General features: G+C 43.4%; 1 protein-coding gene across 3 annotated transcripts in view; it reads right to left on the bottom strand.

Moving 5' to 3' along the window:
* RIN2 (Ras and Rab interactor 2) overlaps nucleotides 1–25,528 on the bottom strand; it is a 106,131-nt gene that overhangs the window by 32,212 nt on the left and 48,391 nt on the right. For all 3 annotated transcript variants that reach the window (XM_032795897.2, XM_075064506.1, XM_032795898.2), the window contains 4 exons: nucleotides 16,426–16,520; nucleotides 5,770–5,962; nucleotides 3,280–3,391; nucleotides 1,156–1,228 (listed from right to left, as the gene is read on the bottom strand). In XM_032795897.2, coding sequence (XP_032651788.1) covers nucleotides 1,156–1,228; nucleotides 3,280–3,391; nucleotides 5,770–5,962; nucleotides 16,426–16,520 — 473 coding nt within the window. The remainder of the gene's footprint in view (nucleotides 1–1,155; nucleotides 1,229–3,279; nucleotides 3,392–5,769; nucleotides 5,963–16,425; nucleotides 16,521–25,528) is intronic.

Genomic DNA, 25,528 nt, shown 5'->3' with positions numbered 1-25,528 from the left:
TGGCAGTCTGAGCCAAGGAGATCGAACTCTTCCCGCCACCCGCCCTTAGAACAGATTCCCCTAAAGAAGAAGTTTGGCCTGGCTCTACCTGTTCTACGGCTAAACAAAGCACCTGACTCCCCAGAGCTATCAATCTGTGACTTGTCACAAGTACTGAATTCACACTAAAATGAACGTAAGGGGCATATACCAGGAGCTTCAACACACACACCACACAACACACAACCAGTGAGGCAACTGTTTAACACAGGGGTGGCCAACCTGTGGCTCCGGAGCCAAATGCGGCTCTTCAGAAATTAATATGCAGCTCCTTGTATAGACACCAACTCCAGGACTAGAGCTACAGGCACCAACTTTCCAATGGGCTGGGGGGTGCTCACTGCTCAACCTCTGGCTCTGCCACATGCCCTGCCCCCACTCCACCCCTTCTCGACCCCTCCCCTGAGCCTGCCATGCCCTTGCTCTTCCCTCTCCCTCCCAGAGCCTCCTGCACCCAACAAAAGAAGCTGATTGGGAGGTGCGGGGAGGGAAGGGGAGGCACTGAACCCTGCCGGTGGCCAGGAGGCACTGGGAGCAGGGGTATTACTGTGGCTCTTGGGCAATGTACATTGGTAAATCTGGCTCCTTCTCAGGCTCAGGTTGGCCACCCCTGGTTTAACAAGACAATCATAACACTGAAATCTATCAAAACTTTCACATTTTCTCTGCAGTTTACAAACCTTTTGGCTGTCCTGCTACATAACAAACAGACATTTACCCAGTCTAGTCAATGAAGTGTTCTATACTACTTTCTGCAATAACGGTCACTATCCTTTGTTAGTCAGTGCCACGTAAGACAGTGGGTAACAAGGACTTTCTTTTGGGTTTTCTTAGCTTCAGTTCATGCTCTCTTGTTATTTAGCCGGTTATCCTCTAAAACAGTCTACTAATATTTACAGATTAGTAATATTTATACTAGACTTAAGGTGGCTGGCAGTCTAGGTACTTATCTAAGCCAAGAAATCAATGGAAGTCAACCCTACCCAACCTTGGCAAAGGGAGATGATGAAGATGATGAATATTTATACCATATTTAATCAAGAAAATCCTTATGGATAGTTACTCATTTTTAAGGATGGTCTAGCAAACGCTACTCAGAACATAATACAATCTTACCTGCTAATACAGTAGAAAGCGATGAGCCTGAATAAATCAGCAAAACTTATTCCAGAGCCCTCCAATGAAAAGGCTGCAAAGAAAGATTATGAAAAAAAACAGATCAGTCTTTCAATGCACATTCCAAGAAACCAGGCTTAATATAAAGACTCCTGGCTTTTGCACAGTGCAAGTAGTAAGGAGCTTGCAGCATCAAACTGACTACTGTTTTGTTAATCAAAAACAACTGTGTGGAGGAGGAGTATGTCTCTCGGTCAAAAACATTCTAGTAAACATACTGATAGTCTGGATGGTGGGTTTGTTTTTTTCATTCCAAACATGTTCTAATCCCTAGGAAATGAATCAAAGGAGATTAAAATTGCACAACTTCTAACAGAACAGCCAGTCAACAACTGAGATCTTGTGTTATTCATAGTACCAATACAGACAAGTTAATTAAAAATCTCTCTTTCTTTCTTTCTTTCTCTTGGCACCCATTTTTTGCCTCAATTACATTAGCACCAATACAGTAACCACTAGTAATAATAGGTGGCAAATCCTTGAATCATTCCCCTTTTAACAAAGCTCTCTAACCAAGTCTGATTTATACTAACGCCCTGTGACGGCTATTATAAATTGTTTAGCTAATTTTTTTTTCCTAATAAAATTACACTAGAACTTTTCTAAAAATTCAAACATTGTTATTTTAAATGCACAGAAATAATAAAGACCTTTCCCATGTAATTTCCACCATGGTTTTGTATTGATATCAATACATGTTTACAGACCACGGATAAATACAGATACAAGCTGGTGCAACTCCATTGACTTCAAACATGGAGCCACCCATTCCGGTCTGTAGTAAATGTCACTCTGAGTAAAGAAGCCACGTAAATAAAGATTCAGGGTAATAGTAATGGATAAACATGAGAAAGAAAAAAAAGCTCAATCACATAAGAACACTATAGAAAGATAAAGGTCTTCATAGCTTTTCCTTCACAGATCATTCCTGAAGAAGGCTGCTTAGCTGAAACTCTGCTGCTAAATTTCAATCCCAGTTTTCAGCATGTTGTTAAGATAACTCCTTTGTTCTATCTGCAGCTTCCAAACTGTGCTATAATCTGAGGAAGATACAGCTTCCTCTTTTATTCTCAGTTTTACCTAGAACTGTTTTTCACTCCCTCTTTTCATAGAGATCACTTACAGCTTTATTTTGAAACTTCCTGGAACCCAGCCTATGTTTTATTTCTAGTAACTAAGGGTATGTCTTCACTACCAATGTTAGAGTGCTGCTGTGGCACCGCTTTAAAGTGGCTGTGTAGTCGCAGAACCGGAGAGCACTGTAAAAAACCCACCCCCACCATGGGAGTAGTTCCCAGCGCTGGTGCACTATCTACACTGCCATTTTACAGCGCTGAGACTTGCATCGCTCAGGGGGGTATTTTTTCACACCCCTGAGCGAGAAAGTTTCAGCGCTGTAAAGTGGCAGTTTAGACAAGGCCTTAGACATGGAACAAATAATACTTGCATCATCATGAAAACCAAGGATTATTAGAAATGTTTCTCAGTGGGGTTAAATTTCTGATTGGTGAAAATTGTTTTTAGATCTGAGAAACAAACAACTAAAAATAATACATAAACCCAGACTCTCCTTTGTGCCCAGTGCAAAGATGTGCCAGAAGAGAAGTCACCTAGTGGAAAGTGATGGTGGCATCATCAAGCAAGGACAGTTTTAAATTCTAGTGGAAGCCTCACAAGTGGAGACTGCCTATAACAAGCAGTGAGGCCCCCATTCAGCATTGTACTTATGCAAATACCTTAACTTTAAGCATATGAGTATTCTAATTGACTTCAGTGGGACTACTCACTTGCTTATGGCAAGTTAGGCATATGTTTGAATTGAAGCCTTAATCTGCACATTGTCCACTCTCTCCAGGGCCAGCCCCATCTCACGAGAAAGTCTGCCCAGATGGCTTTGGAACCCACAGCAGAGTGGGGGTTGTAGGCAGCTTGCACTGTTATTCCCCTGACCCTGGTTGATTTTTTTGCTGCTTACAGCCTAGAGCCCAGACACTGGGTTTCACCAATGCAAAGTAAATCTAGCCCATACAGTATAGCAAATGATTCCCATAATACATGGCTTACTATATGTGCTTTCTTTTATTGCAAATTCTTTGAGGTGAGATCCAAATTCATTGGGTAGACGGAGCGATAGGACTTTCTTCTGCATTCTTGTGGATTTCCTAACCAGAAAGATCTATCAAGAGGGAAAAAGAAATACAATTTTAGAAATCTTTGTTATAGATGCTTTTCATAGATTTTAAGGCCAGAAGGGACCATTAAAATAATTTAATCTGACCTTCTGCATAACACAGGCCAGAGAACTTTCCCAAAATTCCTCGAGCAGATCTTTTACAAAAACATCCAATCTTGAAGTAAAAATTGTCAGTGATGGAGCATCTATCATGACCTTTTGTAAATTGTTCCATGGGTAATTAATGACTCTCACCATTAAAAATGTATACCTCGGTTCCAGTCTACATTTAGCTAGCTTCAACTTCCAGGTATTTGATGTCTTATATCTTTCTCTGCTAAACTGAAGAGCCCATTGTTAACTATTTGTTCCCCATTTAGATACAAAGAGCTCCATCTATTTAGTTTATCACTACTGGCAGGTTTTTTAATCCTTTAATGACTCTTGTGGATCTTCTCTGAACCCTCTCCCATTTATCAACATCCTTCTTGAATTGTGGGTACCTGGATACAGTGTTCCATAAGAGGTCACAGCAGTGACAAAAACAGAGGTAAAATAATTTGTTTACTCCTACTTGAGATTCCCCCGTTTATGCATCCCAGGATTGCATTAGTTCTTTTTGGCCACAGAGTCACACTGGGAACTCATGGTCAGCTGATTATCCTCCACACCACATCTTTCAGAGACACTGGTTCCCAGGATACAGTGCCCCATCCTGGAAATGTGGCCTACATTCTTTGTTCCCAGTGGTCTACATTTAGCTGTATTAAACTGCATATTGTTTGCTTATATCCAGTTGATTAAGTGATCTAGCTCGCTCTCCATTACTAACCTGTCTTCTTAAATCCAGTAACTTACAGTGGAATTAAACTACATCTTTTAGAAAGATCCCACTTCATTTTAAAAGACAAGTGACAGAGTATCCACTATATCCATCTATACGCTGCTTCAATGGTTAAAATTACCCTTACTGTTAAAAAAGGGGAGCTTTATTTCTAGTTTGAATTTGTCTAGCTTCAACTTCCAGGGTTAAACATTTTAAAACACAAATGCAATACAAATATTTGAGGATGTAAACAGCTATAATCAAGAATGCAAATTTCAATCCCCCAAAACATGTTTAATAAAATGTAAATTTTGATTGATTACAGGGAAAAGAGAGTTGAAAAACTCAGTCTGGGATGTTCAAAAGAATTTAAGTGAGTTAAGGTGCCCAATTCCCACTGAAATTTGCTTCAGTTGAAGGTTTGTTTTTTTTAAATGGATTTAAAAGCACTTTTCTGCTCCCCTCCCAATGTTCATAAGGGGCTTTTCATCAAGAAATACACTAACTCTGGTCCCAGTCTTGTAAGCTGCTTTTCACATATTTGAGGAATAATCCATGTAAGTCAACAAGGCTCCACATGGACTGAGGTCCACCCACACGGAGTTCATTGAAGGACTGGAGCCTGACTGTAGAGGGGAAATAATTACACTGACTACACAAATGCTGTCACTGACACAAAGTAAACAAAAGGAAGAAAAATTGGTTTTCTACTAACTGTTTTCATCTTAGGCACAGTATTACTCATAATAATGGAAAATCAACATTTTCAGACAGAAATGAGCTATTCAAATTGATGATGGCCCTTTTAGGCCTGAGGCCAAGTGTGATGTGCTGATAGTTAGAAAAATATTTTTGTTTGCACTTGTAAGCCTAGCAGGTTGGATTCTTTCCTGCACAGAGATCTGCTGAGGGTAGGAGAAAGATGAGGTGCTATAAGACAGCCAGATAAGGCTCCCCGAATTAACATGCTGCATCTAATCCAGCTCCAGCACAGGCTAGAGAGATCTGGAGAGAGATCTTGGAGAGTCCCCAAGGCCCATACACCAGCCAAGAATTAATGGAGTGCAGCTGCACTCCACCCTGCCCAATCCCACCTCTGACAAGCCCCCTGGGCCAGGAGGTGGGGTGCACCCAGAGAACAAACTGGCTACTCCAGCTTTACACTAGCCGAGAGCTCCCTCACCTGGGGAGAAAGTTTAGCTGGGCCCAGGGTCCAGCCCAGCAAATCTACTAATAGTGTGACCCATTGGTCAGTGTGCGTTACAGGTCCCTCCTCTGTGCCTGATCCATAGAGAACACGAGTCTTCTAGAGCCCTAGGTAGAGAGGTAGGGCTCTGTAGCTATATCAGCTCATGTTTTTGGCCCTAGTTCAATCCACGAAGCATCAGCCAAGATGGTGGCTACCACATAAGGGGGATGACTCATCCCAGACTCGAACTGCTGTGGCCCTAAGGGATGAGCTTCCTTTCATGTATGTGACCCACTGGTGAGTGTGTGCTACATTAGGAAGAGATACTTTAAATAAATAAAAACATATTGAAGATTTGTCTCTTACTCCAGGAGGCTGGGACTGCAGAATTTCCACTGCTTCAGCATCATTCAGGCCAAGCTGTAGCCACACAGGATGGGTGTGGAGAAGTTTATCTAGTATGCTGAGTTTATTGGAGAGGCTGTCATAGCCAGAGTCCCGGGGACAGCCTTTTAAGTCCTTTTTCTCAGGACAGACATTATCCATGTCCTTTACTAGGCTATGAGGAAGAGAATTAAACAACAATTAAAATGTAAGCAAGTACATTTCTCAAAGAACAAACAATTCTACAAACAGGGAAATCCCTTAAATGACCAAACTGCGGGTATCCTCTTACTAGGTATTTCTGCTGTTGAGATTTCATATCACTAGTACTGACCACAAATTCTCTTTAAGAGCGAGTTATAGTACATTACTGTCTGGTGGACAATAGCCTTTTGACAATAGCAATTAATTACAAGGACATACTAAACACACCCATATGCATGCCTGTCTGTATTAAGTAGGGTATCCTTTTTAACACCCATTCCTCTCATGTTCATGTTAAAGGAGTTTTATTATTATTATTCAGATATTTTTATTCCCCTCTGGATCCCAAAAGTTAGAACCTACAGAAAATTTGCCCCACTCAAGTCCATTCAAAATGCTGCTCAGTACTCCGACCTCCGACCATGGCACTCCCCTCTTTGCACCACTCAACTAGCACTCCCTTTTCCTCCACATGAAGCAAAAGCCTCTTCTCTTTGCTGTTAAGGCTCTTCATGGCTTAGGCTCCCCCTAACTAGCCACTATTAATCTAGTGCTCCTGTCACTCAGCTTCTCCTTCAAACACCTCTATGCCTTCTCCCTTGGTGACCCTTATGCATGGAAGAAATCCCTCCAAAAAAATTCAAGCGATCTTGCTTAAGACTCACCTTGACTGTGATGCCTACAAAATGCTGCCAGCTGATGACAATGAGCTGTGACTATCAGTTACAGTGCAAAAATGGCTTGTTTCACCAATCCCTCATCGTCCCATTTACCCATCTGTTGTGTTCTATCGTAATCAAAGACTGAATGCTTTTTGGGGCAGGGACTACTTTTGTCCTTCCTGTGTGTACAGCCTCAAGCATCATGCGACTCTGATCCTGACCAGGGCCTGTCAGTACTAATGTAGTGCAAACCAACAAGGCCTGCATTTTAAACCCATTTTCTTCCAGCTTCTCTATCGAACATTTTACTGTGTGTCAAAGTGAGGCCTTTCATCACTACCTTTTTTTAAATGTCCTTGCCTCACAGTTGAAAGTAAACAGATAAACAGATGTATAAAGTTTAAAATGCTTTGGTTTTGACACTTAATTCTTCCCAAGTAGGGAAAGAAGGCAGAAGCTGGCCCTAAAAGGGGAAGTTGGCAAGCTATCCTGAGTTAAATTTATTTAGTGGCAGGGTAGCAAGTTATTAAAATACTTGTTTAACTGAATAATAACAGCACGCACTGGGGCTGCTGATACTACATACTAAAAACATATGCTTGAAAAGAAACAAAATGAACTCAGCACTGTATGGTTGTTTTATTCAAATTTTCTTCATCAATTCCAAACTTTTGGACACGCAGTATGGCTTGCACATGAATGTCTGCACTCCTTGCTTATTTCCCAATTAAAGAACATCCTGTGATTCTTCCCTTGGTAGAAACAATTACAGAACTGTTACTTTGGTAGCTGATCTCCTGATGCAGAAATTAGACCATGCACAGGAAAACTCTGAGCACAAGTGCTGTATGCCCTAGAGATCAAGAGCAGAGATGTTTTCCCTCTGAATAAGAGAACACAGCTCTCAAGCCTACCAGTCACACCAGACTACGTTGTGACTTTAGGATCTGCCCTGAGGAAGAAGGGCTGGTACGTAGCTGTGCCACCCCAGGAACAGATCAGAGACCAAACTGTAGGTCACATTTCCTCCATGTTCTCTGCTTGTTCTGAACAGGGAGCAAGTTGCTTCACCCCTTTTCATGGAGCAGCTCGTTCTCCACTATGCACTCAGCCAGAATAGGAGAGGCAGAGTCACGCCCCACACCACATTGCTCCCCCACTCCTTGACTACTTGCTCACAACCAGGACAGCTGGACAAAAAGTCCCAGTTCCCCCCACTATGGTCAAAGTCTGAGAAGAGAGATGGGGTAAGGGGGACTAACTCACTGTTATTGCCTGGCCAAGTAAGAGCTACAACAGTCATTAACATTTTCTATTACCACAGTGTGGCCAATCACCACCTGCCTGGCTTGCATCTCTCCATTCCCGTACCCTCCATGTCTGCTTGTTACATTAAAATACAAGCTATAAAAAGAGACAGTCCCTTTTATATTTGCAAAACACCGAGGCTGCTATTGGTGCTGCCAGAAACAAATGATTTGTTATAACAAGTTACAGAGATTTTTGACTTCTGTGATCATGATAATGTTTTCTGAAACTGTAACTCAAAAGAGCCTAACACATTTTCTGCAGAAACTTTCTGTTTTTGCCTTCAGAGCAAGTGAGCAGTACTCAAGCCAAATGAATTTTCCAAGCCAGAGTTATATGGGGGCTAAAGAAGATCTTTTTAATAGAATCAGCTGCAAACTTAACTCTGTCAAGACTATTGCCTTTTGCCTACTCGGGTGGTGGAGACAGAGGGAGTGAGTTTTACTGCTTGCTTAAGTAACTATATATAAAGAGTGCCAAGGCGTGGGTGGGTGGGTGTATCCTAGCTCCCCACTTATTTACCAGTGGATTAAAAGCAACGCAGATCTTAATGCTTCCAAACACATGGTCATACACACCCTTTATGCTATATGTAAGAAGATTAACCTTGACACCTACTTATTTAAGCCAGAGAGTGTTTATCAGAAGCTCTAGCCACACAAACCATTTCACATGCCAGGTAGAGGAAGGAACATAGTACAGGTGTCCACACCTCCATGACCTAAATACACAAAATTAAACTGCAGAAGCTCATTGCAGCTGTTTATGTTGGCCTCTCACATCAAGACAAAATACTATGGATACAATCAGTGTAAAGTGTCTTTCCACCCCTACCAAATGCTCTCTTATTCACATGAACTAATGCTTCAGAGCAAGATCAGCAGTGGCTCATCTTACCGACCCCATGCAAGTTAACAGGGAACAAATTGCCCTTTTAAAATGTATAATATTCCCTACAGGTTTTCTGTATAGTAGATGGAAGGAAGAGACACCAGTCATGCGTGAACCAGTCATGTGTGAACTAAAAGTCCAGGAAGACCAGTTGGCAAATGATTAAACAACCTGCAAGTCACTTATGTACAGCTAATTTAATAGACACCAGGAGACAAATCCAGCCAGCCATTTACACCACTAGAAAGGCACTTTTACACTGCCGTAGCATAAATGAGAATCAAGCCCCTAGTCCAGTGGTTCCCAAACTTGTTCTGCCGCTTGTGCAGGGAAAGTCCCTGGTGGGCCAGGCTGTTTACCTGCCATATCCGCAGGTTCGGCCAATCGTGACTCCCTGTGGCTGCGGTTCGCTGCTCCAGGCCAATGGGAGTTGCTGGAAGTGGTGGCCAGTACGTCCCTCGGCCTGCGCTGCTTCCAGCAGCTCCCATTGGCCTAGAGCAGCAAACCATGGCCGCTGGGAGCCATGATTGGCCGAACCTGCAGACGTGGCAGGTAAACAACCCGGCCCGGCCCACCAGGGGCTTTCCCTGCACAAGCGGCAGAACAAGTTTGGGAACCACTGCCCTAGTCTTTGCATTTTCTTTAAGAAATGGTCCACAAATCAAAGAAATAAGGACTATTCCAGAGAGAAAGGGGTTACAGATATACAGTCTAAACTGGAGAAGTGCTGAAAAACTCCTTGGGGCAGGGTCTTGTTATGTATTGTTTCTTTGAAAACAACAGTACCTTAACAATAAACAATAGAAAGTTAAAAGGATATTCAATTGAGATAGCAGATAGTAAAAAGTTGCTACAACATAACTTGTGCAATAGCAGCAAATAATTTTTAAAATGGATTACATTTTACTATTTAATGACTCTCCTGGTGTTTTATAATGTCATCTTCTGTTGATATTCAGGACTAGTGCCAAGTAAACCAGAAAACCAAAACAAACAAATCTGCATGGAAGTTCTGTAGGTTTGAGATAAAAGTATTATAGATTCTGGTATGTTCTGCACTGATTATGTTCAAATCCCCCTAGAAAGATTTATATTCGCCCTAGGTTTCAGCATAACTCACATGGGGACTAAAGAAAACCAGATATTTTGCCTAGTTTGTTTATGTTCATGAAACCCCACAATTATGTGGGAAATACCTGGAAGGTAAGAGCTGAAATGAATAATTAGCTGTATCCTAACTACAATTACTCGTGGTAATAAGTCCACAGCGCATGTTGAAATTTGTAATCAGTATTATCTACTGCCTGTAAGCAGAGGGCTAGAATGTGTGTCCACATCCATGTGCACACCTCTGCCACCCAATGTGACTGTTTCCCCTGGGATTGTCAGCTATAGTGGCTTTTTCGTCAGTTTCTTTCAATCCCCTCTGGATCTCTTGCTTTGACCCTGTAACCTGCACTCCTGACTCTGGTTTTTTCCTTCTTAGTCCCCCATAATCAATTCATTTCAGGCCTCTGCAGGCCCTTCTTTACCTGAAGGAGCAGGCCTTTAGTTGCTTTTGTGATCTCTGCCCATCATTGCCTAAGCTCAGATGACTTGCTCCAACATTGTCAATGCAGACCACCCCCATATACAGTATTTCAATTTGTTAGTCCGGGAAGTGATACAAAAAAACCCCAAACCAAACTAACAGGATTTCGTTGTGCTTAGCAGCCATGTCTAAGCATTCTGGGCTTTGGAAATCAAAATTTCAATTCTTGGGCAGTGAAGCCAAGAAAGCCTCACTGAAGCCCTCACCAAAACTGCAGAAACTGAAATCAACAGGTGTTGATTTTAAAACACCTGTAGTTAGAAATCTAATATGAGATCAGTGGTATCTAAGAAAAAGACACTTTTTCAGGAGAGGGCACAAAAGAATAGCTGTTCTCTTACACAAATGGGGGATTATACAAACTTTAAAGGTTCTTGTCCATTCCTAGGCCAAGTTTCTTCTTAACTCCTGCAAGCTTTACTGTGCCAGTTTATCCCTTCCAGAAAGCAAATGCAGAAAATGATCTTCTCCGAGCAAGAGGGCAGGACAGACGTATCCCAAACACGGGAGATCTGGCTGGTCTGCTGTTCATATAAACAATGAGTTTAACCCACAAAGGTTAGGAAATTCAGAACTGAGTCCTTATTGTTTCCCGGGACTGTTACAAACAAGATGGTGTGTCTGATTCCTATTAACACAAAGGTCCCTATATATCAGCCAGGCAGCATAAAGGAACCTTAAAGTGATCTTTAAATGTAATCCATGCTCACTGTAAAGTCTCTTGTAATAACTGGACCTATAAATTTACCCTAATTGTAAGCTCAACTGTAAGAAGTAGGGCTGTCAATTAATCATAGTTAAGTCACGCGATTAACTCAAAAAAATTAATCACCATTAATCGCACTTAACAATAGAATACCAATTGAAATTTATTAAATATTTTTGGATGTTTTTCCTACATTTTCAATATTGATTTCAATTACAACACAGGATACGAAGTGCACAGTGCTCACTTTATATTATTATTTTTTATTACAAATATATGCACTGTAAAAATGATAAAAGGAATAGTATTTTTCAATTCACCTCAGACAAGTACTGAAGTGCAATCTCTTTATTGTGAAAGTGTAACTTACAAATGCAGATTTTTTTTTGGTTACATAACTGCACTCAAAAATAAAACAGTGTAAAAGGTCAGAGCCTACAAGTCCACTCAGTCCTACTTCTTATTCTGCCAATCGCTAAGACAAACAAGTTTGTTTACATTGACGGGAGAGATTGTAAATAAGAAGTAGCCAGCAGTGTCACCTGAAAGTGAGAACAGGCATTTGCATCGCACTATTGTAGCCAGCATTGCAAGGTATTTACTGCCAGAGATGCTAAACATTCATATGCCTCTTCATGCTTCGGCCACCATTCCAGAGGACATGTTTCCATGCTGATGATGCTCATTAGAAAAATAATGCAACAATTAAGTTTGTGACTGTACTCACTGGGGGGAGAATTGTATGTCTCCTGCTCCATTCTACCCACATTCTGCATATATTTCATGTTATAGCAGTCTTGGATGGTGACCAGCACGTGTTCGTTTTAAGAACACTTTCACAGCAGACTTGGAAAAAATGCAAAGAAGGTACCTATGTGAGATTTCTAAAAATAGCTACAGCACTCAACCCAAGGTTTAAGAATCGAAGTGCCGTCCAAAATCTGACAGAGAGACGAGGTGTGGAGCATGCTTTCAGAAGTCTTAAAAGAGCAACACTCTGATGCAGAAACTACAGAACCCAAACCACCAAAAAAGAAAAATCAATCTTCTGCTGGTGGTATCTGACTCAGATAATGAAAATGAACATGTGTTAGTACACATTGCTTTGGATTATTATCAAGCAGAACCCATCATCAGCATGGAAGCATGTCCTCTGGAATGGTGGTTGAAGCATGAAGGGACATATGAATCTTGCAATGCCAGCTACAACAGTGCCATGTGAATGCCTGTTCTCACTTTCAGGTGACATTGTAAACAAGAAGCAGGCAGCATTATCGCCTGCAAATGTAAACAAACTTGTTTGTCTGACTGATTGGCTGACCAAGAAGTAGAACTGAGTGGATCTGTAGACTCTAAAGTTTTACACTGTTTTGTTTATGAATGCAGGTTTTTTTGTACATGATTCTACATTTTGTAAGTTCAATTTTCATGATAAACAGAGTGCACGACAGGAATTTTAAAGGGCCATCGCTGATGGCGCATATTTCAGAGACATGAATTATGCTGCTGTAGTTGTTCTAGCAATAATTGAGCTGCTGTCCCTTCCCGAGTCTAAGGCCTTGTGTAAAGGCATCTACACTGATCTGCAATTCAGACTCTGGGGGTGTGAACAGCAGTTGTGCAGTAAAGTGCTCCACTGTAACTCCCCTGCGTGGACCCTGCAAGTGTGAACTAAAAAAGGTTCCTACTTCGCATTAATGCAGTTCTGTTTGAAGAGGACTGTTAATGAGAACTAGGAACCTTTTAGCTCATGCCACATGGGGGAGTTACAGCAAAGCACTTTGGTGCTCACTGCTGTTCACACCCCTGTAGTCCAAACTAATAGAGAGTTTAGATGTCCCCTAAGTCTAAGGCTTTAAGGATTTGCTCCAATGACAGCTATCAGTGTAGCTACACTGGTCCAACCTGGACTGTAGACAGATGAAGTAATTGTTTGCACTAAAGCTCTGCATCACTGTCTGCCTATACTAGGGACTGTGCTGGTGCAGCTCTGATGACTGTCATTATAGCAAAGCCCCAGCCAAGACAAGCCCTAAGAGGATAGTGGAGCTTTCCCTCTAAAGCATGCACATGAAACACATGGAGTTTTTTCCCTACTCTGTAACGTTGGGTATGTCTTCACTGCAGAGCTAACTCGGTGATCAGCACCTGGGTCTGAGCAGTAGGTTAGCCTAGCCCAGGTGTGAGCAAGCACACTGCAAATTCCTACCCAAGTTACTGTGTTCTCACAGGTACTGTTCTCACCACTGTGTTACTGGAACTTCTGAGGACATATCCCATGGCTCTCAGTGCTGCAATAAGCTGAACCACTCAATCATTTTTTCAGTAAGCTAGGGGAGAACCTGTCTGTCCTTCTGGGCACAAGGAGGAACTATGGGAAGGCACTGGAAGACTAACAACCTGAGTGATCTAGCCTATATCCTCAGCAATGTAGCCAGGTTACCAGCCCAAGAGTAGCACTGTAGCCTACAGCTCCAGACAGGCCAGCTAACCCAGGTTCAAGACACCACCTCATTTGGATGAGAGAACTATGTGTACGGACAGAAGGATGGCTGGCGCAACACTTTCGTAAGAGCCTGAGTTAACTCTGCACCAAAGACATTTCCTCTATTTTGTGCTTGCTGATGCATTTGTTCTTTCTTTCTTGGTCCCATTCCTCAACCGGTTTCCAGGCCACTTTTACTTTATCTCCACTCCTCAGATGCTCGGATACTAGGATGAAGGGTACCGTGGTTTATAGACAGAGAGACAAACAGAGGCCCTGTGTCTCAAATCTGACTCTGGAGTGCTCACACCTCCTTGACAGTGCAGCTTAATGAAGACTTGCTGCCAGCAATTCCTTTAGTCATCAGACCTTCTGGACCCCAGCTCCTCAAGGGGATTTCACTAGAGCGGAAAGGCTGCACAGCAGTCAATGCAGCAACTGGCTGCATAACTTTCCAGTGTAGCGTATGACAGCAAGTTCCTCATATAATAGTGGTGATGTGCATTCTCCCAGCCTGTTTCTTTCCCATCCACAAGGGTCAGGGCAAGGCTGGGGGAGGAAGGAATGGAGACAGAACAGAGCTGCAGACATGATTGTTTCCTCTTCTCCGTTCAGGAAGGGGTAGCTCTGTGATGAATTTTCTCCATGCTGCTATGACTGGAAGGAAATGAACGGAACCACGGATTTAAAAAACCTCTGCCAGATGACACTAATATGGACAATATACCTTAGAATACCACACCATGAAAACTATTTAAATACATTATTAATTGGCCCTGACAAATGTAAAAAAAATATTTAGACATAAGGCTGCCAGTCTCACTTAATCAGTTAGGAAAAAAAAAAAAAAAAAAAAAAAAAAAGAGAGTCCATTTGAAAGAGGCAGGGCCAAATTCCAGCCTTATCAGGATAATAGCGGGGGGAAGGGGGGAAAAGGAACACATACACACAGAATAGCAGCAGTCAGATGGAAAACCCCTGAGCTGTCCNTTTAAATACATTATTAATTGGCCCTGACAAATGTTTAATGTCAAGTTTTTGATGGACTTTCCTTCCTCCTTTTTTTTTAAAAAAAAAAAAAAAAAAAAAAAAACTTACATGAGAGTCCATTTGAAAGAGGCAGGGCCAAATTCCAGCCTTATCAGGATAATAGCGGGGGGAAGGGGGGAAAAGGAACACATACACACAGAATAGCAGCAGTCAGATGGAAAACCCCTGAGCTGTCCTGTAGGAACAAAGCAGGATGGCTCAGAAAGCATGGAGAGCAATGGGCTTTGTGGCACTCCTTACAGCTATGCCCTTCCCCCCATGCCTGTTATGAAAGAAGCCAACTCACAGAAGGTGGGGCAACACTAGCTACACTCTCCAAGATGCTGATTACATCTCTTTAAAACTTCTTTGTGACACCCAACTGCTGAAGTGAATGGAAGCTGAAACTTCACCATTTGAACATTTCTTTGGAGCGTTTTAGAGCACAACTACAGGTACTTGCAGCCACTACATTTCTAAAATCCTGGGTATTTGAAAATCAGTTAAGATGATTTAACTCATTTTTAAAAGGAAACCAAACAAACACACAGACCTCTATTGGCTCACAATTTGTATATTACATTTTCTCTGGATTCAGATTCAAGTATCAAGTTATAGATGCCTGAATGAGCATCCACAATGAAAACAGCAACTACGCACTAGCTACAGAGATATGAATAGGTACTGCAATAAGAGGTCATTGCACTGCCTAATAAAAGACCAGGTGGGTGAGGTAATATCTTTTATTGGACCAATAAAAGATATAACCTCACCCACTCTGTCTCTCTAATATCCTGGGACCAACACAGCTACAACAGGGTTGCATATTATAAAAGATCAGTTAGTTAGAAAGTTGCATATTTACTCAATACACTCAAAGATCTAGATCTGTTACTTTCCTTTCACAACTAATATTTCACCTTTTAGGAGGAATAAAAATCCCCTAAAATTTAACATAATGGACTGAATTGTCAAACATTTCTAGATATCAGTACTGCTAAAAAAGATAAAACCAAAGATGTCTGGCCCTAGTATTTACCATACACTATCTATTTCCCTAGCTTGACAACAGAAAGCAATAGATTTAGATTAACAGTTACAATAACCCACATCTGCACTCTGTTTCATTTAAAAGAGAGTTACACCTTTATTTGCACTGTAACATCTTTCTTAGCCTTCCCAAAATTCATCAGTCTACTGTCCATATATTTAAAGATTGTTTCAATTAAACTAACTTCACACACATCTCACAAATACTTTAATAACGTGGGTCACTTTATAGCAGTTGATATTTCACTATTATTAACCTGTAAAGGCAAAACTACCATCCGTTATTGTATGAAAATTCCATTGAATCCTCACAAAGTTGACTGAAGCAACAAATATTTCTAAAACACTTTACAATGTAAAAGTTAGATTCATCTCCACAGCCAGCTAATAGTATTAGTAGTTTCCGTGTTTAAAAGTGTATCCGTTTCCTAGGTTTTTGTTGTTTGTTATAAGGAACTGAGAGTGCACAAAGTTCACCTGCTTCTAAAAGAAATTAAAACAAATACACATACAACATAATCAGCAGACACTCCCACTGCTCACAGGCAAACGCCTTCATCACTAATCTACACAGCACCTACAACATTTTGCGTTCGCAGGAGGAAAGCTAATGAATATGACAGAAATGTCAGCTTCCCAAATAAAGCAGCATGGTGAAAATAGGCTTTACGTTGCCAGGAACTATTACCAGTATATTATACTTTTTAATCACCTTTGCAAATCAGTGGATCCATCTTCCAGCACGAGATCTGTCTGTACCATCTCTTGTTTCAGTTCTCCAATTTCTGAGGCAATTGTGTCAATGAGCTAGACAGGGACAAAAATAGTATGACGTCAAGCAAGCGGAAGAGGCGTGGAAACAGAATGGACAAGTTTAGTCACTGAACATTACAAACCTTTTATCCCATTCTATTTGAACTTCCTTTGCAATAGAAAAAATAAGGGTAAGGGACAGACTGTATTTGTTCTTGGAGGCAGGACAACTGAAGTTTAACTGCAGTATATAACATCCCATGAAATTAGATCAGATTATTATTTTAATTAGATATATTAATACTGTAGTCTCAATAGGCACAAACATAGTAAGGTATTAATTTAAAAAAAAAAAAAAACCCACATGGTTTGACTACTGTAACATTCAATTCTACAATTAAAAAAAAGTCCCATAAAAACATTATAAAAAACCCACAAACTTCAAAAGTTCTTTCAGCGGTACACAAAATCATATTTTTAGCATTCTTTGGTACAAAAATAAAGATATTTTCACAAATAAAAGAGCAATTACTTTTTGCACCAACTCTTGGACTGCACCTGAACAGACCAGTTATTAATTAAATGATGAAGTGGTCCAGTACTTTAACAGTGGGATCAGAATGAGGCTTCAGTTTAGGGTTACTGGGAAATCTCAGTGACTGTGCAACTGTGGGAATTATGGCCTATATGAATCCAATGTTTGCAAATATTTTGCTAGGAAACACCAGAAATTGATTCTCCTATCAAGTTTAGAAGTCATAATCATTCAAGCCCCTATATTTTCCATAGGCATAGCATCAGAGTGTGCTTGGTACATGATGCAAGTGAAATGCAATAAAACACAGGAGAAGTAAGGAAAGCTTTAAAAAACAAAACAAAACAAAACTCAGACCCTTTCCAACCCAACTCTAAGCTATCTTCTTCACCACATAAGTGGCAATATCTTAAGATCTCAGTAATATGCCTTACAAGAGCAGTGTTTTCAAAGTGCTGTACTATTACCAAACACCATTTTTCCCCATTGTGTCATAATCACAAAAAGACTTTCCTCTGAGCTCAGACAGGCATGCCTTCTTTTATTGCACATTATTATTTTGATTGATCCAAAGGCAAGGTTTCAGTCTACATTTAGATTAGAGCTCTCCAGTCCTGTTATAGGTCCCAGGGTTTAGATAATAAAACTACAGGAAATACAGTACATTCTTCTATCTTTTCATAGGCTTTTTCCCTTTCAGGATCACAATCCTAGTAAGTAATCTTAAGGACCAGTGTACCACTGTTTTGAGAATTTACTGAAGAAAGACTTTCCTCATATTGACTAGGGAAAATGTGCATAGTGCATCCTTTGACCCACTACAGTGAACTTGGAAAAAGCATGGTGAGTCTCTAGGCATCAGAAGTAGCCACATCAACAGTGAAATTGTACTGAAGTTCTCGCCCCACGCTAGCAGGCAACCCACCCTCCTGTGCACTATACACCAATGGAAATGGCATCTTTACTGCCAAGAACAGAGCTGTGTATTCAGTTGGCTTTTAATACATGGGGCCAAATTCATTCCCGATGTTACAGTAGGGATGAATCCGGCCCAGGTAGTCCTGCTTTATATGATTAAAATAAAGAGTCCTTGTTTCCATTGTTGAAAATCTAAACTAAAAGATGTAGTTAGCCAAACCTAATCCAATTCTAGCATGTGGTCATGTATTTCTGAGGTTATAAACTGTGAACAAGCAGCCTATCAATCAACCAGTTACTGGAAAGTGCTGGGTAGGAAAAGCTTCCTAGAAATAATTGGCAACCTGGTTGGTTGGAAAAAAGCAGGCTAGTCCTTGATAGACCTAGGCCACGAGGATGAGTGATCCCTTTGAGGTATTATCTATTTTATGTGCCCCCCATTATCACGGTATCTGAGCACATTATAATCTTTAATGCATTTCTCTTCACAGCATCCCTGCAAAGCAGGGAAGTGATATTATCCCCCATTTTACAGGTGGGGAACTGAGCCACGAAGAGATTAAGTGACTTGGTCATGGTCACACAGAAGTCTGTAACATAGCAGGGAATTGAACTCAGATCACCATAGTACCAGGCTAGATTTATTCATCAGCTAAACTAGTTAAGAAATATATATACCAAGTTCTATACAACCAGTACGACTTACTGTACTTCTCTGGCTTTTATAACCTTCTTGTTGTTCCTGACTCCACTCCAGTTTTTCCTCTCTTTCCTGTAATAAATCATAGTGTATCTTTTTTATGAATTGTCTTCTGGGTCTGCTTCCACTTTTTTTTCTCCTCACTTCTCCTTTTCCCTAAATTGTGCACGCTACCTCCTCCGTTATATATCGTCTCTCTGTCACCACTTCTCTCTCCCACAATAAAATCTCACATATATTTATACAGATATGCACAAAATACACACAAAGTGCTTCCCTCTCCTCTCACCCAAACTTACCCCATCATCTGTGCACTCAAACAACAAGGCTGAGAAATTTTTCCAGAGAACTAATTCTTCTAGCTGCAGATACAGACAAGAGATTCAGAGTTCCACTGCTCAGCAAACCAGTAGAACCTCAGAGCTATGAACACCAGAGTTTCAAGCTGACCAATCACACCCCTCTTTTAGAACTGGAAATATGCAATCAGTCAGCAGCAGAGAGGAAAGGAAAGGAAAAGCAAATATAGTGCTGTCTTAAAAAAATGGTTACTCACCTTCTCATAAACTATTGTTCTTCTTCGAGTGGTTGTTCATATCCATTCCAAGCAGGTGTGTGCGTGATTTTCCCTTAGCAGCATCCGTAAGATCGGCCTAAGTGCCCCCTGGAGTGGCGCCACCATGGCACCCTATATAGGGGCCCGCCGACCCCCCACCCCCTCAGTTCCTTCTTGCCGGCACTCCAACTGCGGGGCAGGAGGGTGAGTATTGGAATGGGCATGAACAATGCACTTCGAAGAACAGTTACAAGAAGGTGAGTAACCGTTTTTTCTTCTTTGAGTGGTTGTTCATGTCCATTCCAAGCAGGTGACTCACAAGCCTGAATTTAGGCAGTGGGGTCGGAGTTCACTGCAGACTGGAGTACTGCACAGCTGAAGGCTGCATCGTCTCTAGCCTGATGCGTGATGCCATTATGCAACATGAAAGTATGGACTGAAGACCATGTGGCAGCTCTGTATATTTCCTGTGTCGGGACTTGAGCCAGGAATGCCCCACAAGAGGCCCGTGCCCTTGTGGAGTGGGCTGTGATCGGCAGGGCAGGCACCTTAGCCTGATTGTAGTATTCACAGATGCAGGCCGTGATCCAGGAGGAGATACACTGTGAAGAGACTGTCGAGCACAGCAACGAAAAGTTGGGCTGATTTCCTGAATGGTCTGGTTCTTTTGATATTAAAATGCTAGGGCCCTGTGAACATCCAGGCAATGCAGCCTACGTTCCCTGCTGGAGGAACGTGGTTTGGGATAGAACACAGGGAGAAAAATATCCTGACTCGTGGAATTGGAAGACCACCTTAGGGAGGAACGCCAAGTGTGGCCTGAGTTGGACCTTGTCCTTGTGAAAAACGGTGTATGGAGGCTTGGACGTCAGGGCTCTGAGCTCCTGGCCGAGGTGATAGCCACGAGGAATGTGACCTTATAGGAGAGATACAGTAGTGAGCATGTAGTGAGGGGCTTGAAAGGAGGCACTCATGAGGGCAGAGAGGACCAAATTAAGGTCCCAGGCCAGGACAGATTGTCGCATATGCAGGAAGAGTCTATCCAGGCCCTTGGGGAAGCAGCTGACCAGTGGGTTAGTGAAGACAAACTCCATCAGCTCCTAGGTGGCACATACAGATGGCACCTAAGTGGACCCAGACCAAGGAGAGGGAAAGTCCCTGTTGTTTCAGCTGGAGTAGGTAGTCTAGCATGAGAGGAATCGGGACAAGTAACAGAGCTCGACCCTGCTGTTCTGCCCAGATGGAGAAACGTTTCCACTTGGCTGTGTATCTGGTCCTGGTAGAGCGCTTCCTGCTACCAAGGAGGACTTGCCTAACCTGTTGTGAGCACTGCATTTCCATCAAGTTCAGCCATGGAGCATCCAGACTGTGAGGTGGAGCGACTCCTGTGTGATCAGATCCAGGAGCAGGGTCAACACGAAGGGTGCCTGTACGGACTTCTGCAGTAGCGACGTGAACCAGTGCTGGCGCGGCCACGCCGGCACTATCAGTGTGGCTCGAACACGATCTCTGCGAATCTTGAGGAGTACCCTGTGGACCATCAGAATAGGAGGGAAGGTGTAGAGGAGGCCCTTCTTCCCATGAGAGGAGGAAGGCATCCGTGAGAGACCCTGGACTGCGCCCCATGAGGGAGCAGAACTGTTGGCACTTCCTGTTGTCCTGCGAGGTGAACAGGCTTATCTGAGGATAGCCCCAGAGATGGAAGATTGAACGTACCACATCCCGGCAAAGGGACTACTCGTGCTCCTTGAACAAGTGGCTGAGGGGGTCCGCTAGACCGTTTTGCACCCCCAGGAGGTAGGATGCCTTCAGGTGGATTGAATTCTGTACGCAAAAGTCCCATAACGTGAGGGCTTCCTAGCACAGGGGAGAGAAGCGTGAACCCGTTTGTTGATATAGGACATCGCCGAGGTATTGTCCATGAAGACCGCTACACACCTGCCTGTCAAGGGGGATTTGAAAGTCTGGTAGGCAAGACGCACCCCCCCACAGCTCCCTGACATTGATGTGCAAGGAGAGGTCCTCTGGGAACCAGAGGTCCTGGGTCCTGAGATTCGCCAGATGGGCCCCACATCCCAGATCTGACGTGTCTGTTACCAGGGTAGGGATGGTGAGGGCTGGTGAAGGGTACTCACGCGCAGACCGGTCGCAGGTCGAGCCACCAGTAGAGGAGTCCAGCACTGCTTGGGGAACCTTCACCACAGAGTCCAGTGCATCCCTGGCTGGTCCGTACACGGTTGCTAGCCAGGACTGAAGAGAGTGCAGTCTGAGCCTGGTGTGATTCACCACGTAGGTGCACATGGCCATATGCCGCAGTAACTTGAGGCAATTCCTTGCCGTAGTGGTCGGGAAGCGCCAGAGACTGAGGATGATGTTGGACATAGACCTAAACCTGGACTCTTAGAAGTACGCTCTGGCTTGCATCGAGTCCAGGATTGCCCCTACGAACTCCATTCTGTGGACAGGAGACAGGGTAGATTTGGCCTTGTTTAGCAGGAGGCCAAGCTCGCGGAAGGTCTGTCTGGTAAAGACCACCTGAGCCTCCACCTGATCTTTGGAATGGCCCTTGATGAATCATCCAGGTATGGGTGGAGATATTTGCGCCAGAGCCACTGACATTGAGGAGACCAATGCGGACCTGGAGTGTGGGCCATCCACCTGGCCCTGGACCTGATGGTAAGCCCAGCGGGTCCAGAACGGCCACTGGGAGGGTGGTTGCCTTTGCTGCTGCCATGGCACCAGGTAAGGTCGATGACTTCTTTGTGAAGCCGATCTCCTGCTCCTTGATCTATTGGAGTGGTAGGATTCCGCCTCGGACTCCGAGGCTTCCAACTACCAAGACCGAGGAGGGGCAGTACCCGCTGTCACTGGCGAGCGGTACAAAGCGGTCGTTTTTTCTGCGCCAGAGCCGCTGGAGCGGCATGGGACGGGGACTGAGGCATCATTATAGCCAGCTTGCCCCTCGATTGGATCGGGGGTCAGGTAGTCCCTGGCAGCTCTTCCCTCCGACGCGGAGAGGCCGGTACCAGAAGGCTTAACACGTCCGAAGCTGCCTCGAACGCCTCCGGCGTCAATGGGAGGCGCACATCCTTGCAGAGGTCCAGGGACCTGGACCGGTCTGAACTCAACTGTACCCCCACAGGGGCAGGAGTCGATGGAACTTTGGGAGGTGGCGCCTGAGGCACGGCTTGTCCCACCACACTTGTGGACGCCACCGGCCTTTTAGGGTCCTGGTGGAATGATCAGCCCCTCACCGGACTCTTCTTCTTCAAAGGCACTGGAGACGGTGATTGGCACCACATGGAGGCCGATTTCCTATGTCCTGACTCTCTCCAGTGCCAGGACTTAGAGTTCTTGGATTGGGCCTCCTGTCTGGCTAATGGTGCCGGAGCGCTGCGTACCAAGGATGAGGCGCTAGGTGCCCAGTCGGCAGGCTCGGGGTCCAAGTGTGGCTGTAAGGCCACCCCCATCAGGAGCACTCTAAGTCTTTGCTCTCTGCCCTTGAGAGTCCTGGGACGGACCCCTTGCAGATTCAGCACCAGTCTCTTTGGTGGCTCTCTCCGAGGCACCTCAAGCAGGAAAAGTGCAGGTCACTCTTTGGCATAAACTTCCTGCAGTCCGCACAGAGTTTAAACCCTGGGGACCTGGGCATGCGCAGGAGGGGACAAGGGTTACATTGGGGAGGGAACCCCCCCAACTACTACTAACTTACAACTAATGCTAACTCTAAAACTATGAAAAAAAGCGAGAACTATATATACGAACAGAGACACTGCTAGCTTGCGGTGAGAGTGAGCAAAGTTCCAGCTAGCCGTCACTGGCGGTAAGAAGGAACTGAGGGGGTGGAGGGTCAGCAGGCCCCTATACAGGGCGCCATGGTAGCGCCACTCCAGGGGGCTCCCTGGCTGACCCTACAGACGCTGCTAAGGGAAAATCTTCTGGCCGGCGTGCACACGGAGCGCACACACCTGCTTGGAATGGACATGAACAACCACTCGAAGAAGATCATCAACTACTAAGAAAATAAAACGGAACGTTTAAAAAATAAGATTTGACATGGTAAGGAAACTGTTTATGGGCTCGTTTCATTTAAATCAGTGGTTCTCAAACTTTTGTACTGGTGACCCCTTTTATACTGCAAGCCTCTGTGCGACCCCCCTTTTAAATTAAAAACACTTCTTTACCTACTTAACACCATTATAAAAGCTGGAGACTGACAGCTCGTGACCCTCCATGTAATAACCTAGTAACCCCCTGAGGAGTCCCAAACCCCAGTTTGAGAACCCCTGATTTAAATTAAGATAGTTAAAAGCAACATTTTTCCTTCTGCATAATAAAGTTTCAAAGCTGTATTAAGTCAAAGTTCAGTTGTAAATTTTTGAAAGAACAACCATAGCGTTTGTTCAGAGTTACGAACATTTACTGAGTTACTAACCACGTCCATCCCAAGGTGTTTGTAACTTTGAAGTTCTACTGTACCATCCTTCCCCACCCTATCAAGATACAGGGAAAGGGTAATGTTCCAGGGCTCCATCTTTCATATCAGCTTCCAGCTAGTAGGTGTCTGATAAATTAGAAAAACTCATGAACCTTCTCTCTCCCTCCCCAACCTGCCTGATTTCTGGAAGAATGAAGGAGAATTCTCTCTCTCTCTCTCAGTTCCAGTACTCCCTTCTCTCTCCTGACTGCTGCAACACAGATGTGTGAGTCCCCTACTCTACCTCCTCCCTCAGCTTTCTGGCTGGAATATCGGTGTTTCCACTACTCTACTCTTCCTACAATCTTCATTTTTGAGTCTCTCTCCCCAGCAAATATCTCAGCTGACCATGTCTGCTGCTGCAGTTGCTAAGAGCTTTCCAAAGAGGCAGCAGAATGCAACTGAACTATTTTTGTCAGTTTCACTATCATTGCAGAGAACTGAAAACTGAAAGATTGTGGCTTGTTTCCATTTTGCTACTGTTTGAAAAAGCAATGAGCAGCAGCAGAGGCACTGGAATAATCTGCACATTCAGAAAGGCAGCAGTGCAATGGATTAACCTTGAATTGGCAGGTTTTTTTGTTTTTTGCACAATAAGGGCTAGAAATGGTTATTTGAGGGGGGGTTGGGGGCGGGAACTGGATTGTGTTTGTTTTTGTTTTGGAAAAAAGAAGAAAGCTTAGGTTCTGCAAAAAGTGATGGCACTTGCCCTCAGAGATTTCCTAGTCACTGTGGGGAAACAGTTTTCAAACTCTAAGCGTGAGTTAGAAAACCTGGGTTGAAACTCTTGATTGCCAATGATGCACTGTGTGATCTGTAATTCTATTTACCTTTATTAAGTATGAGATACTCCAATGCAAATCACTACATAGAAGCAGATTTTTAAAATATATTATTATTAAAGGATTATTCTGGTTAATTCAGTATACCAACTCTAAAAATGACCTTTGCAATATGAAGTAGTAAGACGACAGGGACATCTCTGAAGTCAAGAGAGCAGCATTTTGGATATTTCGGAGCATCCTTAGACCTATTCTATATATGTGGTGACACAGAGTCCCCTCTCCTCCTACCCAATCCTCTTGTCAGAGTGCCTCCAACACCACCACAGAGAATGGAGGGCTTGATCGCAAGGGAGGGAGGAACTACATTAGTACCTCACACTTCTTTGCACAAGGTCCCATAAGCCCTAAGGCCTGCCCTGCAAGCATCTTGCATGATGCAAAGATTCAGAATAACTGTGCGGACTACTCTTAATTGGTTCATTAAAAGAGGGAGCTGCAGTTTTTAAGAAGACATTATCAAATGAGGCAAAGGGAACAGAGATTACTTAGGCACTGACTAGCAACCCAAGTGACTTCCACGATAATTTTAATTTCATGTGCTTTCTTAGGACTTAGGGTATGTCTACACTACGGGATTATTCCGATTTTACATAAACCGGTTTTGTAAAACAGGTTGTATAAAGTCACGTGCACGTGGCCACACTAAGCACATTAATTCGGCGGTGTGTGACCATGTACCGAGGCTAGCGTCGATTTCCAGAGCGTTGCACTGTGGTAGCTATCCCGTAGCTATCCCATAGTTCCCACAGTCTCCCCCACCCATTGGAATTCTGGGTTGAGATCCCAATGCACGATGGTGCAAACACAGTGTCGCTGGTGATTCTGGGTAAATGTCATCACTCATTCCTTCCTCCTTGAAAGCAACGGCAGACAATCATTTCGCGCCCTTTTTCCTTGGATTCCCCTGGCAGACACCACAGCATGGCAACCATGGAGCCCATTTTGCCTTTTGTCACTGTCACCGTATGTGTACTGGATGCCACTGACAGGCGGTACTGCAGTGCTACACAGCAGCATTCATTTGCCATTGC

The sequence above is a fragment of the Chelonoidis abingdonii genome, chromosome 3 (genome assembly GCF_003597395.2).
Source record: "Chelonoidis abingdonii isolate Lonesome George chromosome 3, CheloAbing_2.0, whole genome shotgun sequence".
Lineage (NCBI taxonomy): Eukaryota > Metazoa > Chordata > Testudines > Testudinidae > Chelonoidis > Chelonoidis abingdonii.
The sequence above is the reverse complement of the archived record's forward strand: the minus strand, read 5'-3'. Positions and strand labels throughout refer to the sequence as shown.